This window comes from Carassius carassius, chromosome 46 (assembly GCF_963082965.1).
Source record: "Carassius carassius chromosome 46, fCarCar2.1, whole genome shotgun sequence".
NCBI classification, from domain to species: Eukaryota; Metazoa; Chordata; class Actinopteri; order Cypriniformes; family Cyprinidae; genus Carassius; species Carassius carassius.
The window spans coordinates 10,070,411-10,085,129 of NC_081800.1; the positions used below are offsets into that span (position 1 = coordinate 10,070,411).

The 14,719-nt window shown below is 39.9% G+C and overlaps 1 protein-coding gene across 1 annotated transcript; it reads right to left on the reverse strand.

The window, feature by feature from the left end:
- Window positions 1-901: 901 nt before the first annotated feature.
- On the reverse strand, window positions 902-13,745 carry LOC132128999 (uncharacterized). The gene is made up of 16 exons (XM_059540409.1): window positions 13,524-13,745; window positions 13,100-13,240; window positions 12,789-12,907; window positions 12,518-12,654; window positions 12,062-12,155; window positions 11,592-11,921; window positions 11,325-11,490; window positions 11,040-11,167; window positions 10,678-10,939; window positions 10,316-10,438; window positions 10,100-10,210; window positions 9,952-10,006; window positions 5,338-5,529; window positions 1,735-1,943; window positions 1,290-1,437; window positions 902-1,169 (listed from the first exon to the last, which is right to left on the reverse strand). The coding sequence occupies exons 1-16, from the start codon at window positions 13,618-13,620 to the stop codon at window positions 902-904; spliced, it is 2,580 nt and encodes an 859-aa protein (XP_059396392.1). The 5' UTR covers window positions 13,621-13,745.
- Window positions 13,746-14,719: the final 974 nt, after the last annotated feature.

The window sequence follows — 14,719 nt, forward strand, 5'->3', positions numbered from 1 at the left end:
ACAGCATGTCAACAGGCAATCTCGGAGACCTCCCATATAACAGGAGAGAACCCTGTGACTTCTGAGCGGGTACAATTGTAAGCATACAGCAGCTTATTCAAGGAATCTTTCCAGTTAGACTTTTGACTTTCTGTGAGTGTTCTGAGCATCTGTAATAGTGTCCTATTAAAACGTTCGGCTTGGCCATTACCTTGAGGGTGATATGGGGTTGTCCTTGAGCCTGTGATGCCGCAGTACTTTTGGAGCTGTTCAAACAATTGATTCTCAAACTCCCCACCTTGATCATGGTGGATGCGAGAGGGGAAGCCAAATTTTAAGGCGAAATCATTAAAGATGCGATCTGCAGCAGTTTTACCTGATTTGTTGGTAGTGGCATATGCTTGGGCGAATCGGGTGAAATGGTCCACTGCCACAAGAATATACTCAAAACCTCCTTTACAGCTGTCTAAGTGTAGAAAATCAATTGAGATCAATTCAAAGGGCTGGGTCGTAACAATGTTTGTTAATGGGGCTCTTGTCTCATAACAGGGCTTCTTCTGCTTTAGGCATGTGCATGTTTTTGTGACATAATGCTCAATGTCTGCCTGCATGTATGGCCAAAAGAAACGTTCACGAATGAGTGAGAGAGTGCGCTCTGTACCTTGATGGCCCATTTCATCGTGAAGCTCTCGCAAGACTGTTTCTTTAAATTTCTCAGGCAGGACCAACTGTGTGCGGGTGGGAGTGGTTCGGCAGAGGACACCATCCTTATCAATGGTAAGTTTTCTCCATTCACGAAAAAGGCATTTTGTTTTTAGGCTGTACGTCTTGAGCTGTTTCACTTGTGGTTTTAATTCAGACAACTTGCATTGGTATACAGGACTTATTTCTTGGTCATTTATTTGAGCTTCTCTTATCTCATTTACAGGCAACGGGGTGATGGTTGGAACTGCTGAACAGACTTCAATGAGGAACAGTTTGTCGAGACTGACCATGGAATGCTGGGTCCTTCTTGAACTTCTACTGCCTGAATTGTTGCACCTATCACGTCTGATGACAGCTCCTCCGAACACTCATTCATCACAGTTCCGATGTCAAGGGGCATTCTGGATAGTGTATCAGCGTCAATATTTTCTCGGCCAGGGCGGTATCTGATTGTGAAGTGGAAATCTGCTAATTCAGCCACCCACCTGCAGCCTGTAGCATTCAATTTAGCAGTTGACAGGACATATGTAAGGGGATTGTTGTCACTATAAACGGTAAAGGTTGGGGCATAATACAAGTAATCACGGAATTTTTCAGTGACTGACCACTTCAGAGCAAGAAATTCCAGCTTGCCTGAGTGTAGGTGGTAATTTTTCTCAGCAGCAGATAAAGTACGAGATCCGTAGGCAATCACACGAAGTTTTCCATTTTGATTCTGGTACAATACTGCACCCAAGCCTTTGGCTGACGCATCTGTATGCAGGACAAAAGACTGTGAAAAGTCAGGGAATGCTAATACAGGGGGCTGGAGCAGACAGTCAATTAGTTGCTCAAGAGTGTTTTGATGCTGATCAGTCCAAGTAATAGGCTTACACGATGGAACACCAGTTTTCATCAATTTTATTTTTGACTTTCTCTGATTGTCTCTCATGTGGGCATGATCTTCTGGAGTGTTTTTTAACAGGTCGTACAAAGGGCTAGCGATGCGAGAGAAATCTTTAATGTACTGCCTGTAGTAGCTAAGTAGGCCAAGAATTCTCCTCAACTCACCGACATTTTTTGGTTGTTTGTCTTTCAGGGATCTGACAGCTTCTGTGTCTGCAGGATCAACTTTACTTCCCTCTGCAGAGACTATTCTTCCCAGGTAACGGACTTCAGGTTTGAAAAGCTCACACTTCTTTGGCTTGAGTTTGACGCCATGTTCCTTCAGCCGTTGCAGCACTTTCTTTACATCCTGGACGTGGTTCTCAAAGGTCTTACTAAACACCAAGGTGTCATCAAGGTATGGGATGCATATCTCGTCTCGCAGGCCTTCTAAACACTCTTCCATACACCGCTGGAATGCCGCTGGAGCATTCATCAGCCCAAAAGGAATTCGTACCCATTCATATAGACCCCAGGGTGTCACAAAAGCCGTTAGGTGCTTGCTTTCTCTTGACATGAACCCCTGGTGGTAGGCCTTCCCTTGATCTAATGATGAAAACCAAGCATTACCCCCAAGGCTGTCCATAATATCCTGCACTCTCGGAATCGGTTGTCTATCTGGGTGAGTCTTTCGATTTAAGTCTCTATAATCAATGCATAAACGAAGGCTGCCATCTTTCTTCCTTACGCAGACGATTGGAGATGAATATGATGAGTTGGATTTTTTAATCCATCCTTGCGCTATGAGGTCATGCAAATATTCTTTCATTTCACGATACAAGGGTTTTGGCACAGACACGTAACTGCGACTGACTGGCTCCTCATCCTTAAGTGAGATACTCAATTGCAAATCTCTGATGCACCCAATGTCATCGTCTGACTTAGAAAATGAATGGCATTCTTCTCTTAGCATTTGCTGGACTATCTGTTTTTGGTATTTACTCAGGTGACTGACATCGACGGGCGGGTCCCATTCATCAGTGCTGGTGTGTTCAAGACAGTGATCCGTAGCCTGGATGTGACATACTTCAACAGAGGTAGGGTTTGCTGACACCTCAAGCATACTAGCAGGTAAGACATTTTTGACAAGCTGTACTGTACCGATCGAAGTCTGGCCCATAAGAGTAACATCATGGTCAGTGTCATTGTACACCTCAATTGTGATCTTTGTTGAAGCCCCTTTTTTTAGCTTCACTAGACTTTCTGTGAATTCAAGCCCCTCCGGCCACTGGTGATTCACATCAGGTTCAAAAATGAGTGTGCTGTCCTCTTTAACTGGCTGTATATACACACGGCATGAGATCTGCACAGTACTACGTTTGGGGACGTTAACATGCTCTTTTGTGGTCTTTACTGTGTATTCACATGAGCTCTCTGCACTCAGAAGTTGAATGAATGCCTGGACTTTGCTCCTCTTTAGGCTGGGAAATGCCGTTTTCACAGTTCTCTCCAGTATTTTGCTGTTGACGGTGTTTGGTTGTGCTTGTTCAATGGAGTTCACAATTTGTTCTATCACATTGAAACCTATGAGAGGGTGAGAGAGGTTTTGACCCCTTGCTACGAGCATAGGAATGACAAGTTCAGCTTCGTGAGATGCCTGTGATGATAATCTAAATGTCACTTCAACATACCCAATATATGGTATATTAATGCCGTTGGCAGCTACAAGGTTCAACGTATTTGGAGCCTCAAGAATGTCCGACACATCCCTCAATGGTACTTCTGGTAAGTACTCCTGTTTCCACACTTCATCAATGACACATACTTGAGAGCCAGTGTCCCACAGCGCTTGAAGTCGTTGGCCGTGCAGGTAACATTCAACGAGACATTGTCTCCCAACTAATGACGTCACCAGGGAATGCTGGTTAACCTGAGTGCTGCAAGGGTTGTGAATACTCATTGTCCTAGAGAAGTTTGACATTGATTTTGTTGCGTTGATGCAAGTTTGCTTATGTTCAGCCCAATGGTGAGTTTGGCAGGTCTTAGAACAATACAGTATTTTTTTACATTGTGAACACTGCTTCATCTGCCTATCTAGCTTTCCACAGGCTGCACATCTCCGGGACTGATCAGTAGGTCTGGTTACTCCCTGTCCCGCGGAAGTAACCGGTCTCCGTTTAAAGGAGTCTCTCTTGAAGGCCTAATGCCACGAATTCTGCATCCGGCTTGGAAGTGCTCACCACTGCCACACCGAAAACAATGCATGCAACGTTCCTCTGTTCTATGCTGCTGACAATTGAAGCATTTTCTTGCTTGTGAACGAGGAGCCGGTGCATAATATTGTCGAGGCATATACTGGGGTTGAAACTGAGTGTTCACTCTTGTTTGATTGGCACCCGGTGATGTCCAATGGGGCTGTACTTGACACTGAACAACTTCTCTGTCAGAATTTCTCTGTGAAGAAATGGGAAATTGTGGTGAGGCAAAAGCTGGTTGCTGCAACGATTCCCTGATGTGAGCTATTTCAGCATTGAGTGTTTTTAGTGAAGCTACATCAGTTCTCAGCTCTTTAAGTTCGGTCAACACGTCAAAAGATGATTTCGGCACATTTTGAGTCACATCGGATTTCTTATCAGTCACTTCATTACTGGACTTAACTGCATGGACAACCGTAGTTGTGTGCTGCACATTGGTTTTCTTTTTCTTTTGTCTTTCTGCCTCATTAGCACAAGCACTGTTTAATTTCTCCAACAGAGCCTCATCAGTGGTTTTGGGGTCCAGAAGTAGGGGCTGCATGTCTACTTTTATGCTGTCACTTTGGAGACCGGTGAGTACAGTATGTAAGAACATGCTTTGAACTAATGCTGGATCATATTTGAGGCCTGATTCGGCTTCTTGAGATGCAAACAGTATTTTCTGGCGCAGGTCAAGAACACGCATAAGGAAATTCTGTGGTGTTTCTTTGTTCCCTTGGCATTCAGAGGTGAGTAGCTTATAAAGTTCAGTTGCACTTTTTTCTTGGAAGTGAGAGCGCAGGATTCGTCTTAAGGTAGGTAGAGTCAGGTTTGATTTTCCTTCTAGATAGCTTCTTAACTGTAAGCCTGGGGAAATGGCACGAATGACTGCATCAACAATCTCACCTTCTGGGTAGCCTCTGCTCAACCCGTTCTCAATTTGGTGTGCTAAACTTGAAAAAGTTAATTTTTCTTTTTGACCTGGGTCACCAATTTGTCCAGAAATTTTTAAATCGTTGCGCCAATGTGGGCTGGGGTGTTGGGCATTCACTAATTGTTGTGGGTATGCAGCGATTTGAAGCTGAGGCTGGGAAACACTAGGTTTTGTGTTCACTTCTTCCAGCTGTTGAATTTCACTCAATTTTAGTCTCATTGCGATTTTTAACTCATCTAACTCCCTTTGTAATCTATCTTTTTCTGTGACTTCACTTGTTTCTGCGATCTCCTTTTCAGTAACTGTATTTACTTCTTTAATTTGATCTCTCAGGCTTAACAGTACCGACATGCCGCCATCTTCTAGTTCCGTCATGTCTTCTTCGAGATGTTGAAGGATATGAGAGATCAAAGACATGCGAGATTTAGATGAAATATTCTCTTGATCTGCTATTTTCAGGAACTCACAAACACTAAGAAGCTTGTCTTTGGGTAGTGGGTTTAACATGGCGATTACTTCAACTTGCATTTCCTCTAGCACTGTTGTTTCCATTTTGACAATAGAGTGGGCCTTTCCACTGAGTTAGGGCTTACTTGAGACTGACTGACCTTTGTGTTTCACCTGATGATCTCTGTGGCCTCAGGTTTCTGGTTCTTTGCCTCTGTCTCGCCTTTACTGCAGGAACTCAATCCACTCTTCACTGTTAAGCTGGGTTGTTTTAGGGGATGTACTGCATCAGGAAGTGTCGGCCAGGTATGTGACGACTGCCCTCCGACGAGTATATCCCAGCGGTGCCTCCAAAATGTTGTACCCCTGAAAAGGGGGAGAAGATTAATGCACACAGTTTCTCGCGCAGTTTCTCCACTGGAAGCTTTATGTAGAATGTAATCAAAATTAATCATTTGTATACACACAATTAAACATTTCTATTACAAATGAACTTCATTGACATCTTTCATATCAGTATTCAGCAGTTTTTACCATATACATTACATGAGTACACTCTTATATAAAAGGCTATTTGAGACTCATGACACTATAAAGTGCATACAGAAATACAATAAAGCATTTTAAAGCATTTAACGGTTACCTGAGACTCAACTCTTTTAAATCTTACTCTTTTTAGTCATCTATGCATATTAACTCTATGGCAAATCAGTTATAAGCATGTAAATGTACAATTTTAGATAGATGTTTTAGCCTAACATTCTCAAGTCACTTTTACTCTACACATCTTTGAAACAAGTCGACAAATCAGCACTATAAAAACAGGATTACACATAAAATACACAAATTGAACATACACGAGCTTCGCGCCATTATATAGACCTAACGCTATTCTCAACGCGCACAAAATGGAGTCCTGCGCTCGCGCATTTCTAAACTACATATTTTAAACATTTCGGACACACAATCAATATAATAATCGCGTCTCTATACTCTCAAACATATTATTAATCCTAATAAAGTATTTTAAACTAATAATCACACATTTAATACCTGAAAAGGGGGAGAAGATTAATGCACACAGTTTCTCGCGCAGTTTCTCCACTGGAAGCTTTATGTAGAATGGAAAAAACTGCGAGCTCTCCCCCTAGTGCAGACCAGAACAATCGATCGTCCAACTTATCGAGCCCATAAACTGATCACAGATTAACTAAGTATAACTAACTAAGTATAACTAGAAAGTAACATTTATATTTTATAGACTTTTCTAAGTATTGTAAATAGTGAATATATTTATATTTTATTATATATAATTATATATCACAGTGTACACAGACTTATGCATTTAAATGTACATGTTCATTTTCAATCTGTCACAGTATACTATAATACTTGGTTGCATTAATTGATGTGTTTAATAAGGTTGTTATTGTATGCTATTGCTGTTTTGGGGATTTGTTCTAAATGTGCCCTACATGGACTTGAATGATACCTCAAATTATGTGGATATGTGCTTACTTTTCTAGATAATTTTTTTGTCTGTTTGTTTGTTTGTTTTTGACTGGTGGATGATAAAATGGGTGAAAAAATCTCACCGCTTTACATCCCACAGAATTTTTATATGAAAGTGAGGTTGCTGTAGAGAAAGACAATGAGGGTGAGTTTTTCTTTGAAAACTTACCTCAGGTGCCTGAAAGCATCAACACTGACATTTCTGGTCCTCTGAGTATGAGTGAGCTACAGAAAGCACTTTGAGGAATGGTGTCCAGTAAAACACCAGGCATCGATGGTTTACCAGTGGACTTTTACAAGTCTTGTTGGTCAACAATAGGATAGGATCTCCTGGAAGTGTTGAATATAAGTCTGGCAAGGGGTAAGCTGCTTTAAAGTTGCAGAAGAGCTGTGTTGACCCTCCTACCAAAAAAAGGAGATCTTGGAGATATAAGATATAAGATGTCTTTTAGAGGACTCTAATAATTTAGTGGCCTCTTCGTTGTGGCACAAGTTTGCTTGTTTGGACCACCGTTAACTCTGCTAACAAAACCTTTAATCCACGGTAAACGATTTTATTTAACAAACTATTTTTTTCTTCCCGGACTAAGGAAGTTTGCAAATGCATGTCTAAATGTGAACTGCAGCCATTGTTTGCCGTGATCCACACTGTGCTATCATTGCCACACATGCTCAAGCTCTGGCTGAAAAGGTACATGCCATTCCTGACAGCAGGCCAGCACTGCAGCTTGAGGCCACATTCGTGCCAAGATCGTTTGCTATGTGTGATTGAAGGAGGGACTCGAGCCATGTCTAGAGACCTTAAGATCAGAGAGATTTTGAGCAAGAGCAAGTTTTGCCCAGTGTAAAAATCTAGTCGTTACTGCAATATTCTGAATGTAGTTCACAATTTGAGAACCAAATCATGTACACAGCAAAATCAGCAGTGCTAATTCAACACCTACAGAGTTAAATTCAACACTTTAAAAGTGTCTATATTGGTCCACACTAGATCGAGTTAAAACTACACTTTTCAAAGTGTTAAATATTTAACACTATGACAGAGTTGCAGCAACTCTCTAAAAAGTTAACATTTAACACTAGTCAACGCTGGTTAGTGTTGAATTTACCCAACACCAGTGCGTAGTGTCAAAATTTAACACCAAATGTGTGTTTTTCTTTCAACACTACAGAGTTGTTGCCATATTAACACTACATAGGTTGTAAAGTTTAACATAAAATGCAACTCTTTTCTAATTTGTGATTTGTAATACTATTAGGAATCAATTTACCCCCTCCCCCTCCCCCCAACGCAACTCATTAAAATAATTTACAAAAAAGACAAAAACAGGGAGATTGTAGTTCAAGTGAAACTGTATATTAAATAAAGCACACCATCCACAACAAAGCATTGGCTTTACATTAACAATGGACAACCAATCCTCTAGCACAGGTCACACAAAATGGCAATGTGGCACTACATATGTTTTTTCATCCATCTCATTAGAAAACTGTTTGTCATACGGTCTGTAATAAATCAACTCATCAATAGAAATAACAGAAAAGGAATCAGCTCTCTCCTCAATACAATATGCATTAAAGTGGTCATCAAAATAAAGTGTGTCAACTCTGCATGTCAAAATAAAAGCTTGATCTTCATTAATAATGATATTTGTGATCTTTCTGAACATAGGAATTTCCATATCTGTTGTAATACAAACAAACATACCAATTTGATACTCAGTTCCAAAGTTTTTCACCCAATTAGTAGTTGACACATCAGAAAATGCATTCACATGAAACTTAGCACTTAAATTCTCACCACCCTCCAAGTTATCGATCATTTCTTTCCTCACTGGACCAAACTCAAATCTCTGAAAATTAAAATTCTCCCAGTGATAAGCTAACTGTCTCTGGTGTTGTTTTACCAAGGTTTTTGTGATATTTTTGAAATTTTTAACAGAACGTTTAAAAACATTATGTTTGGCCTCAAACCTCATGCACCATACATGAAGAAGTGGACCTATTTTACGAATGCACCTTGGATAATGGATCATAAAATGATGCTTTGGAATTAATCTTCTGTCAGGAAACAAGGATCTGAACAGCTTGTGGTGATCATTAATCAAATGCTTCAAATAATACGTCAAACCATTAGTAACAACTGGTGAAAACACTATATTCACTATCTGAATCAAGAGGAGGAGCAAGTTCCAGTGACCGTTATTTCTTTCAATTACATCACCAAAAATCAGTGGAGCATTTCGCACAAGACACCACGACTGAATTGCATTCAATCCAAGATCTTTACTACCCTCATCCATTTTCAACCCACTTGGCCTGTTTTTTCGCTCAATATAACCGTAGTTGAAACTTTGGATCCTCTGTGACAATGTTTCTAAAGACAGATTCTTGTTATTGACCAGGTATTGAAATACTAGTTTCAATTCGTACTGCACTACACCTTCAAGTAAATCATGCATGATGTCAACTGCATAGTTATCAGAGATGTGGTAAAAACATAGTGTATTGAGCAAGCATGTCTTCTTGACACCAAATGTTGATGCCAACATTGGATTTTCCTGTAGAGATGCACAATGTTCTGCATGCATTTCTTTTGTACGGAAAATCAAGCAAGGGTTATCTTCAGTGAAGACAGATTGTAACTCTTCCTTTGTAGTTAAACAAAATCTACAGAAATATGTTGCACTGAAGGATTCAATCAAACCAAACAATCCGTGCAAACCTAGATTATCACCTGTTACTTGAATAACAGTCCCTCGCAATGGTGAGTCTGAGAAAGGTACCTCTATTCCTTCCATTTCTAGTGTTTTAACATCATCAATGAGAGGCTTTAGTATTTCATCAAAACCATATTTCCTCAGGTCTTGTGAATGAAAAAGTGCCACAACATGAATATTCATCAGAACAGAATTACATTTTGGGGGCAGGTTCCTCAATATAAAGTAAATGCAACCAAGCTTGTGTATCCCTTTCTTTGAACCCAAGGGATTTGCCGTCTCAAAATCATCGTAATAAAGCTGAATCTGTAGAGCATGTTTTTGCTGGGAAAACAAATCATTACTTTTGAAGTATGAACCATCACATATATCTTTATAAACACCTTCTTGATGTTGCTTGACCTGCAGGAAACTTTCACATAATTCACTATTCTTAAACATAGATTTCAGGGTTCCCAAGATGGGTACATACACAAATTTATCTGTTACAGGGATCTGATTGTAAACTCCTGTTGTCCGATCTCTTCGCAAATCAAAACGCACCCCAAGAACATACTCTACAGGTTCAACTATTTCCCACTTTTCCTCGAAGAACTTCTGTCGTTTGGCTGCTGTATTTAAGACAGAGAAAGGATTTTCCAATTGATCAAAACAATTTTCCACCTTTTCTTCCAAATCGGTTGCTTGAATCTCTGAAGAAGTACAGCTGAGAAAAGCTTCTCTTGTTTGCTCATGAATGTCATTTACAAGCTCTTCCATTGAGCCTACCATTGCTTGGACAGTGCTCTCAGCAACACCTGATGCTTGCAATTGTGCTACAACAGATCCACACAGGTTTAACAAATGATGCTTGTCAACAGAGGTCCGGCTAGTTACTGGAGTGTCTGTACAGAATGCCTGAGAACTTGAAGGCTCATCACCTTCACTTTGAGCGTCCACATTGTCAATAGTATTTGGTGAACAAGTGGCCCTGTGCAAACGAACGAGGTGTTTATTTGGTGAACAAGTGTCCTTGTGCAAACGAAAAAGGTGTTTTTTGAACCCTGAATATGTACAAAATGATAAAGAACATCCCGGTTGTCCACATTTCAAACGTAATGTCTTTCCTGGATATAATCCATGGTAAAGTCTCAAATGCTGACAAAGCAATGCAGAACTTTTCTGGTGTGCCTTACAAATAAAACATATCAGCATATTTGCAAACAAGGACGTGTATCAGCTCAAATATTAGTGTGAAACAGCCTTGCTCTGAGTTCCTTTACTCTGGGACTTTCCTTGGTACTTCCCAAGTTGATGTTAAACACTGTGGTTTGGATGAATGTGTAGAAGCTGTTGAGGGATTCATGGTAGTTAACACTGAAGATGAAGTGTGCCTTGAAAAGCTCATCGAAAGCTGCCAGGGATGTTTGCGCCTTGCAAGGGATGGCCTTCTTGTCAATGATGACATAGAACCTCTGAATGTTGTTCTTCTGTTCACCAACACAGAGGAGGAAGGGCTGTCCTGGTTCCAAGCTCCCTAGGAAGGCCTCAACACTGGCTCCAATCTGTGACAAACACAGAGACAGAAAATATTAATTTAAGTTATGCAACACAAGCAACGGCAGTATGAGAACAAGTGGATGAAAAACATTAAACACAAAATACCTTAAGATATCTCGCCACATGGTTGACAGCTTGATATGAGCTAATCTTAGCACTCTTCTTGTGGCCTTTTGACGTAGGGGGGAGCAGGTGAACCAGCAGTAGAACGCTTGACAGGTCACTGTCCCAGCCTAGGAGCAAAGTAGAATTAAGTGTAAGATGTTCCGAAACATTTCTATCTTAAAATATTACTAAAAAAATGACAGATTATGCCAAAGACAATACTTAAGGTAAGAAGATAAGAATCTGTTGTGTAAATGTTTTAAAGGCAGAATGAGGCACACTTACCAGACTCATTTGAGTTTTGCTGCGCAGACAAGAGTTCTTCAACATGCTCATTAGAAGTCCGGTTCTTGCAGTCTGCCAGGAGCCTGGGTTTGAAGTACGTCGGCCATTTTGCCAAAAATCTGCCAGAAACCTCTTCTCCAAACATCATGGTGAAATCTTGGTCAATCTACAGAAGAAACACCTTAAGTCCTTGATACTGAAAAAATATTGAGTCATAATTGTTCACTTCAAAAATACGCTGATCAAAAAAAGGTATGTCTTTCTTACCAAGCCGGGGATGTCGAGAAACCGCGGGAACACATCCAAGACTGTTGCAGAGTTTTGCTGGTCCTGAACTAGCGTCTGGCGGTATTGAAATGTTGCCATCATCTTATCTTTGACAACTGACACATCAGTTGAATGTTTCAATAAGGATATTGCCTCACGGCATTCCTCGCCGAACAGTTGCTTGTCAGCCAGGAGAAAATCCCTCTTGCTCTTTGGACCATACGTAGTGCTGGTGGAGCATCTCCGAGATTGAACTGCAGTGTTGCGCTGGACGGTCTTTATCCTCCAGGCCAAGTAGCCAGACCCACTTTCTGCATCATAGTAGAGTTCCTGTAAAACCCAAAAAGAACAAAAGAATGCAACACAGGGGTCACATCACCACATGGCAACATTAGAAGAAATTAAGAACATACACATTCTCACATTCTTCATATATTGCAATATAAGCCATTAATTAAAAAAAAACTTACATATCCGTTTCCAGAGTATGGATCACTAAGGTTAGGAAATAGAGTGGTGATGCCAACAGCATATTTTGTTCGCACATGGGTTGGTGGTATTCTCCTTTAAAAGTAGAAAATATTATTGTTCAAGCTTTTTCCCCCTTCAAAAGGGATAAAAATATGGACTTAATGCCTATCAAACAAAACGGTATAACTTTACTTGAAGGGGTGTGTTTATGACAACTGTCATTAAGTGTCATTAGCTCAATTATTACATTTTTAATGCAAATATGACATTGTTTGAGATGTCTTTGTTATGACATATTTGCATTAAAAATGTCATAATTGAGTGAATGATACTTAATGACAGTTGTCATAAACATGCATAAAACCTCATGACATGTGACATGTCATGATTATGAAGGTGATGTCAGTCTTATGCACACCCCTTCAAATAAAGTGTTACCAACATGGTATACTTACCCATGTACTTCCATCATGTCTGCAACCAGGAGGTTTACCATTTGTCGCCGTGTAGCATCCGTCAATGTCTTTGTTTTGTCATACTCGTGCAAGATTTTTTCTCCCCCCGGCTTAGACTGGAGAACGTTTCTCACCATCTAAAACATGAAGAAGAATCACAAAGGTAGTCATCATGTTAGACATTCCTGCAATAAAACCACAGCTCTTCTACAGAATCTTTGTGTTTGAGGATTAATAACTAACTTAATTTATTACTGAAATTCCACAATACCTCATTTGCTGATTCCCGCTCAATGTGGGTTCTTTTATATACATTGTTTCTATCAAGAATCACTGTTGCATCTGATGAATCAGACGCCACAGAGGATGACGTGTCGGACACAAGCAACTCTGACGAAGAATGTGAGAGATCTTGATTAAGCACAACTGCAAGACATTTAAAAGAAACATACAAGCTCAAGAACCTCTAACAACTTATTTTAGGCTTGACAACCAAACGGTCTAGCATATTAGGGCACAACAGGCTAGTTCAGCTTTAATTGAACTTTGAAAAACTAACACTCTAACGGAGCAAAGTCTTACCTGTAGACTTTTCTGTGGACACATGAATGATAAGATTCCCTGCTTTTAAAAGCTCCTCATACACATCCGCATCCACTTCTGTCCCAGATTCATCTGTGACATGCAGCTCGGTCTGCAATGGAAGACCTAACTTTTCTATGACTGAGAGAATATTAGATTTAGGAAAATAAAGAAAAACAGTGCATTTCCCATTATTAGTAGTATTAAAAAATGTTAACAATTGTAGCATTCTGAGCAGTGTCAGGTGTTTTTCTTTTTCTGCATTTTAGATTCTATATTTGGACAGCTTGACAAGAAATTATTACTGCCCAACACAATAAACACAACTTGGTGGCTGGGGCAATATAACCAGATTACAGTCCCATTGTAAATGGAAAATACATTTTAGAAACTGATGACTTCAATATAATGAAGTGATGAAAACCTTTCTGAAGAAATGTATTGTAGTCTTCATAGCCCTCTTCAGTTTGGGCAACTTTAACATACTTCTGAGTTTCACCAAATCTCACTTTGACCAACATGATGTGCTGTAAAGAAAAAAAAAATACATTCAGAAACGTAATGAATGAGAAAATGTGCACGTTACCGTGACAAGCACTAACACAGAGGAGGTAAAGCTAATCGAGAGAGGCGAGTTAACATAACGTTTACATTAACATTTCATAACATTTCCCTCGGAAATGTGACTAACCTTAAAATAAATCCGTACACTTATTTACACGATTTCATTAGAAAATAGTGACGCAATATCAACAATCATAAAGGTTCACATGAAACATGATAAAGGAAGCCTAAACGGTATTCTTAAAAAATGAAGGTGGATGCTTATATCCACACAAAATTATTCCAAATTGCACAATGCCCTGTACGCAACATCTTGCTATACAGCAAGCATGCACACTTTTTAAACCTGGGCAGCAAGCACAGATAAACTGTCCATGGAAAAGAAACAAGCGAGCCAACCTCCATGACTGTGCGTTCACAGTCACACCAGACGCGCGTCAAATTCCCACCTGCCTTGTCTAAATAATTTGAATCCATTCGCGCGTCAAAAAGAACGGAGGCGAAATCCGTTGGGGGCCATCTTTTTACAAGATATTTATGTATATTAGCGTGAAAATATTTGTAAAATTGCAGCACGGCAGCTTTCTAGCTGGTTAGTAACGTTAGGTCAATAACGTGACTCAAAAGTGAAATTTGTACATCTTACAACTTACCAGGTTGTACAATCTCCTCACTAATCCTTTTCCAAGAGAGGTGATTTTTTTCCTGTGTGTCGACGCACGAATGAGGCGTATTCACGTCTACTGCGCCGCGCTCATTTTACCCACCCAAAGCCAGAAAAGTTAACGTTAAGAAAATAAGAAATAAGAAAATTCTCACTGTATTTGTTCCATACATTGAGCGTTACGTGAAATTGTACACATAAGTTATCCTTTTGAGCGTGGTAATAACTGTTGCATGGTGAACTGATTAGCTAGCACTATCAAACTAACTAGAATATTAAGCATTAGCTAACTTAATGTTACCTGTCGAAAAAAATAAGTCCACCACTTCAAATATAATTAAATAAACATAAGTTACTGGTTTAAATTTATTTACTTGTGAATGCTCCGAGCG

Bases quoted from the DNA above. Each gene is read 5' to 3' on its own strand.
- LOC132128999 (XM_059540409.1), bottom strand. From the start codon at position 13,620: ATGTTGGTCAAAGTGAGATTTGGTGAAACTCAGAAGTATGTTAAAGTT. The intron at 10,211-10,315 runs GTGATGAGCCTT...GATCTGTTGTAG, and splicing joins TGTGGACGCTCAAAGTGAAG to CACAATTGCAAGCATCAGGT. The intron at 5,530-9,951 runs GTATGTTCTTGG...CCCCCTTTTCAG, and splicing joins GAAATAGTTGAACCTGTAGA to GGGTACAACATTTTGGAGGC.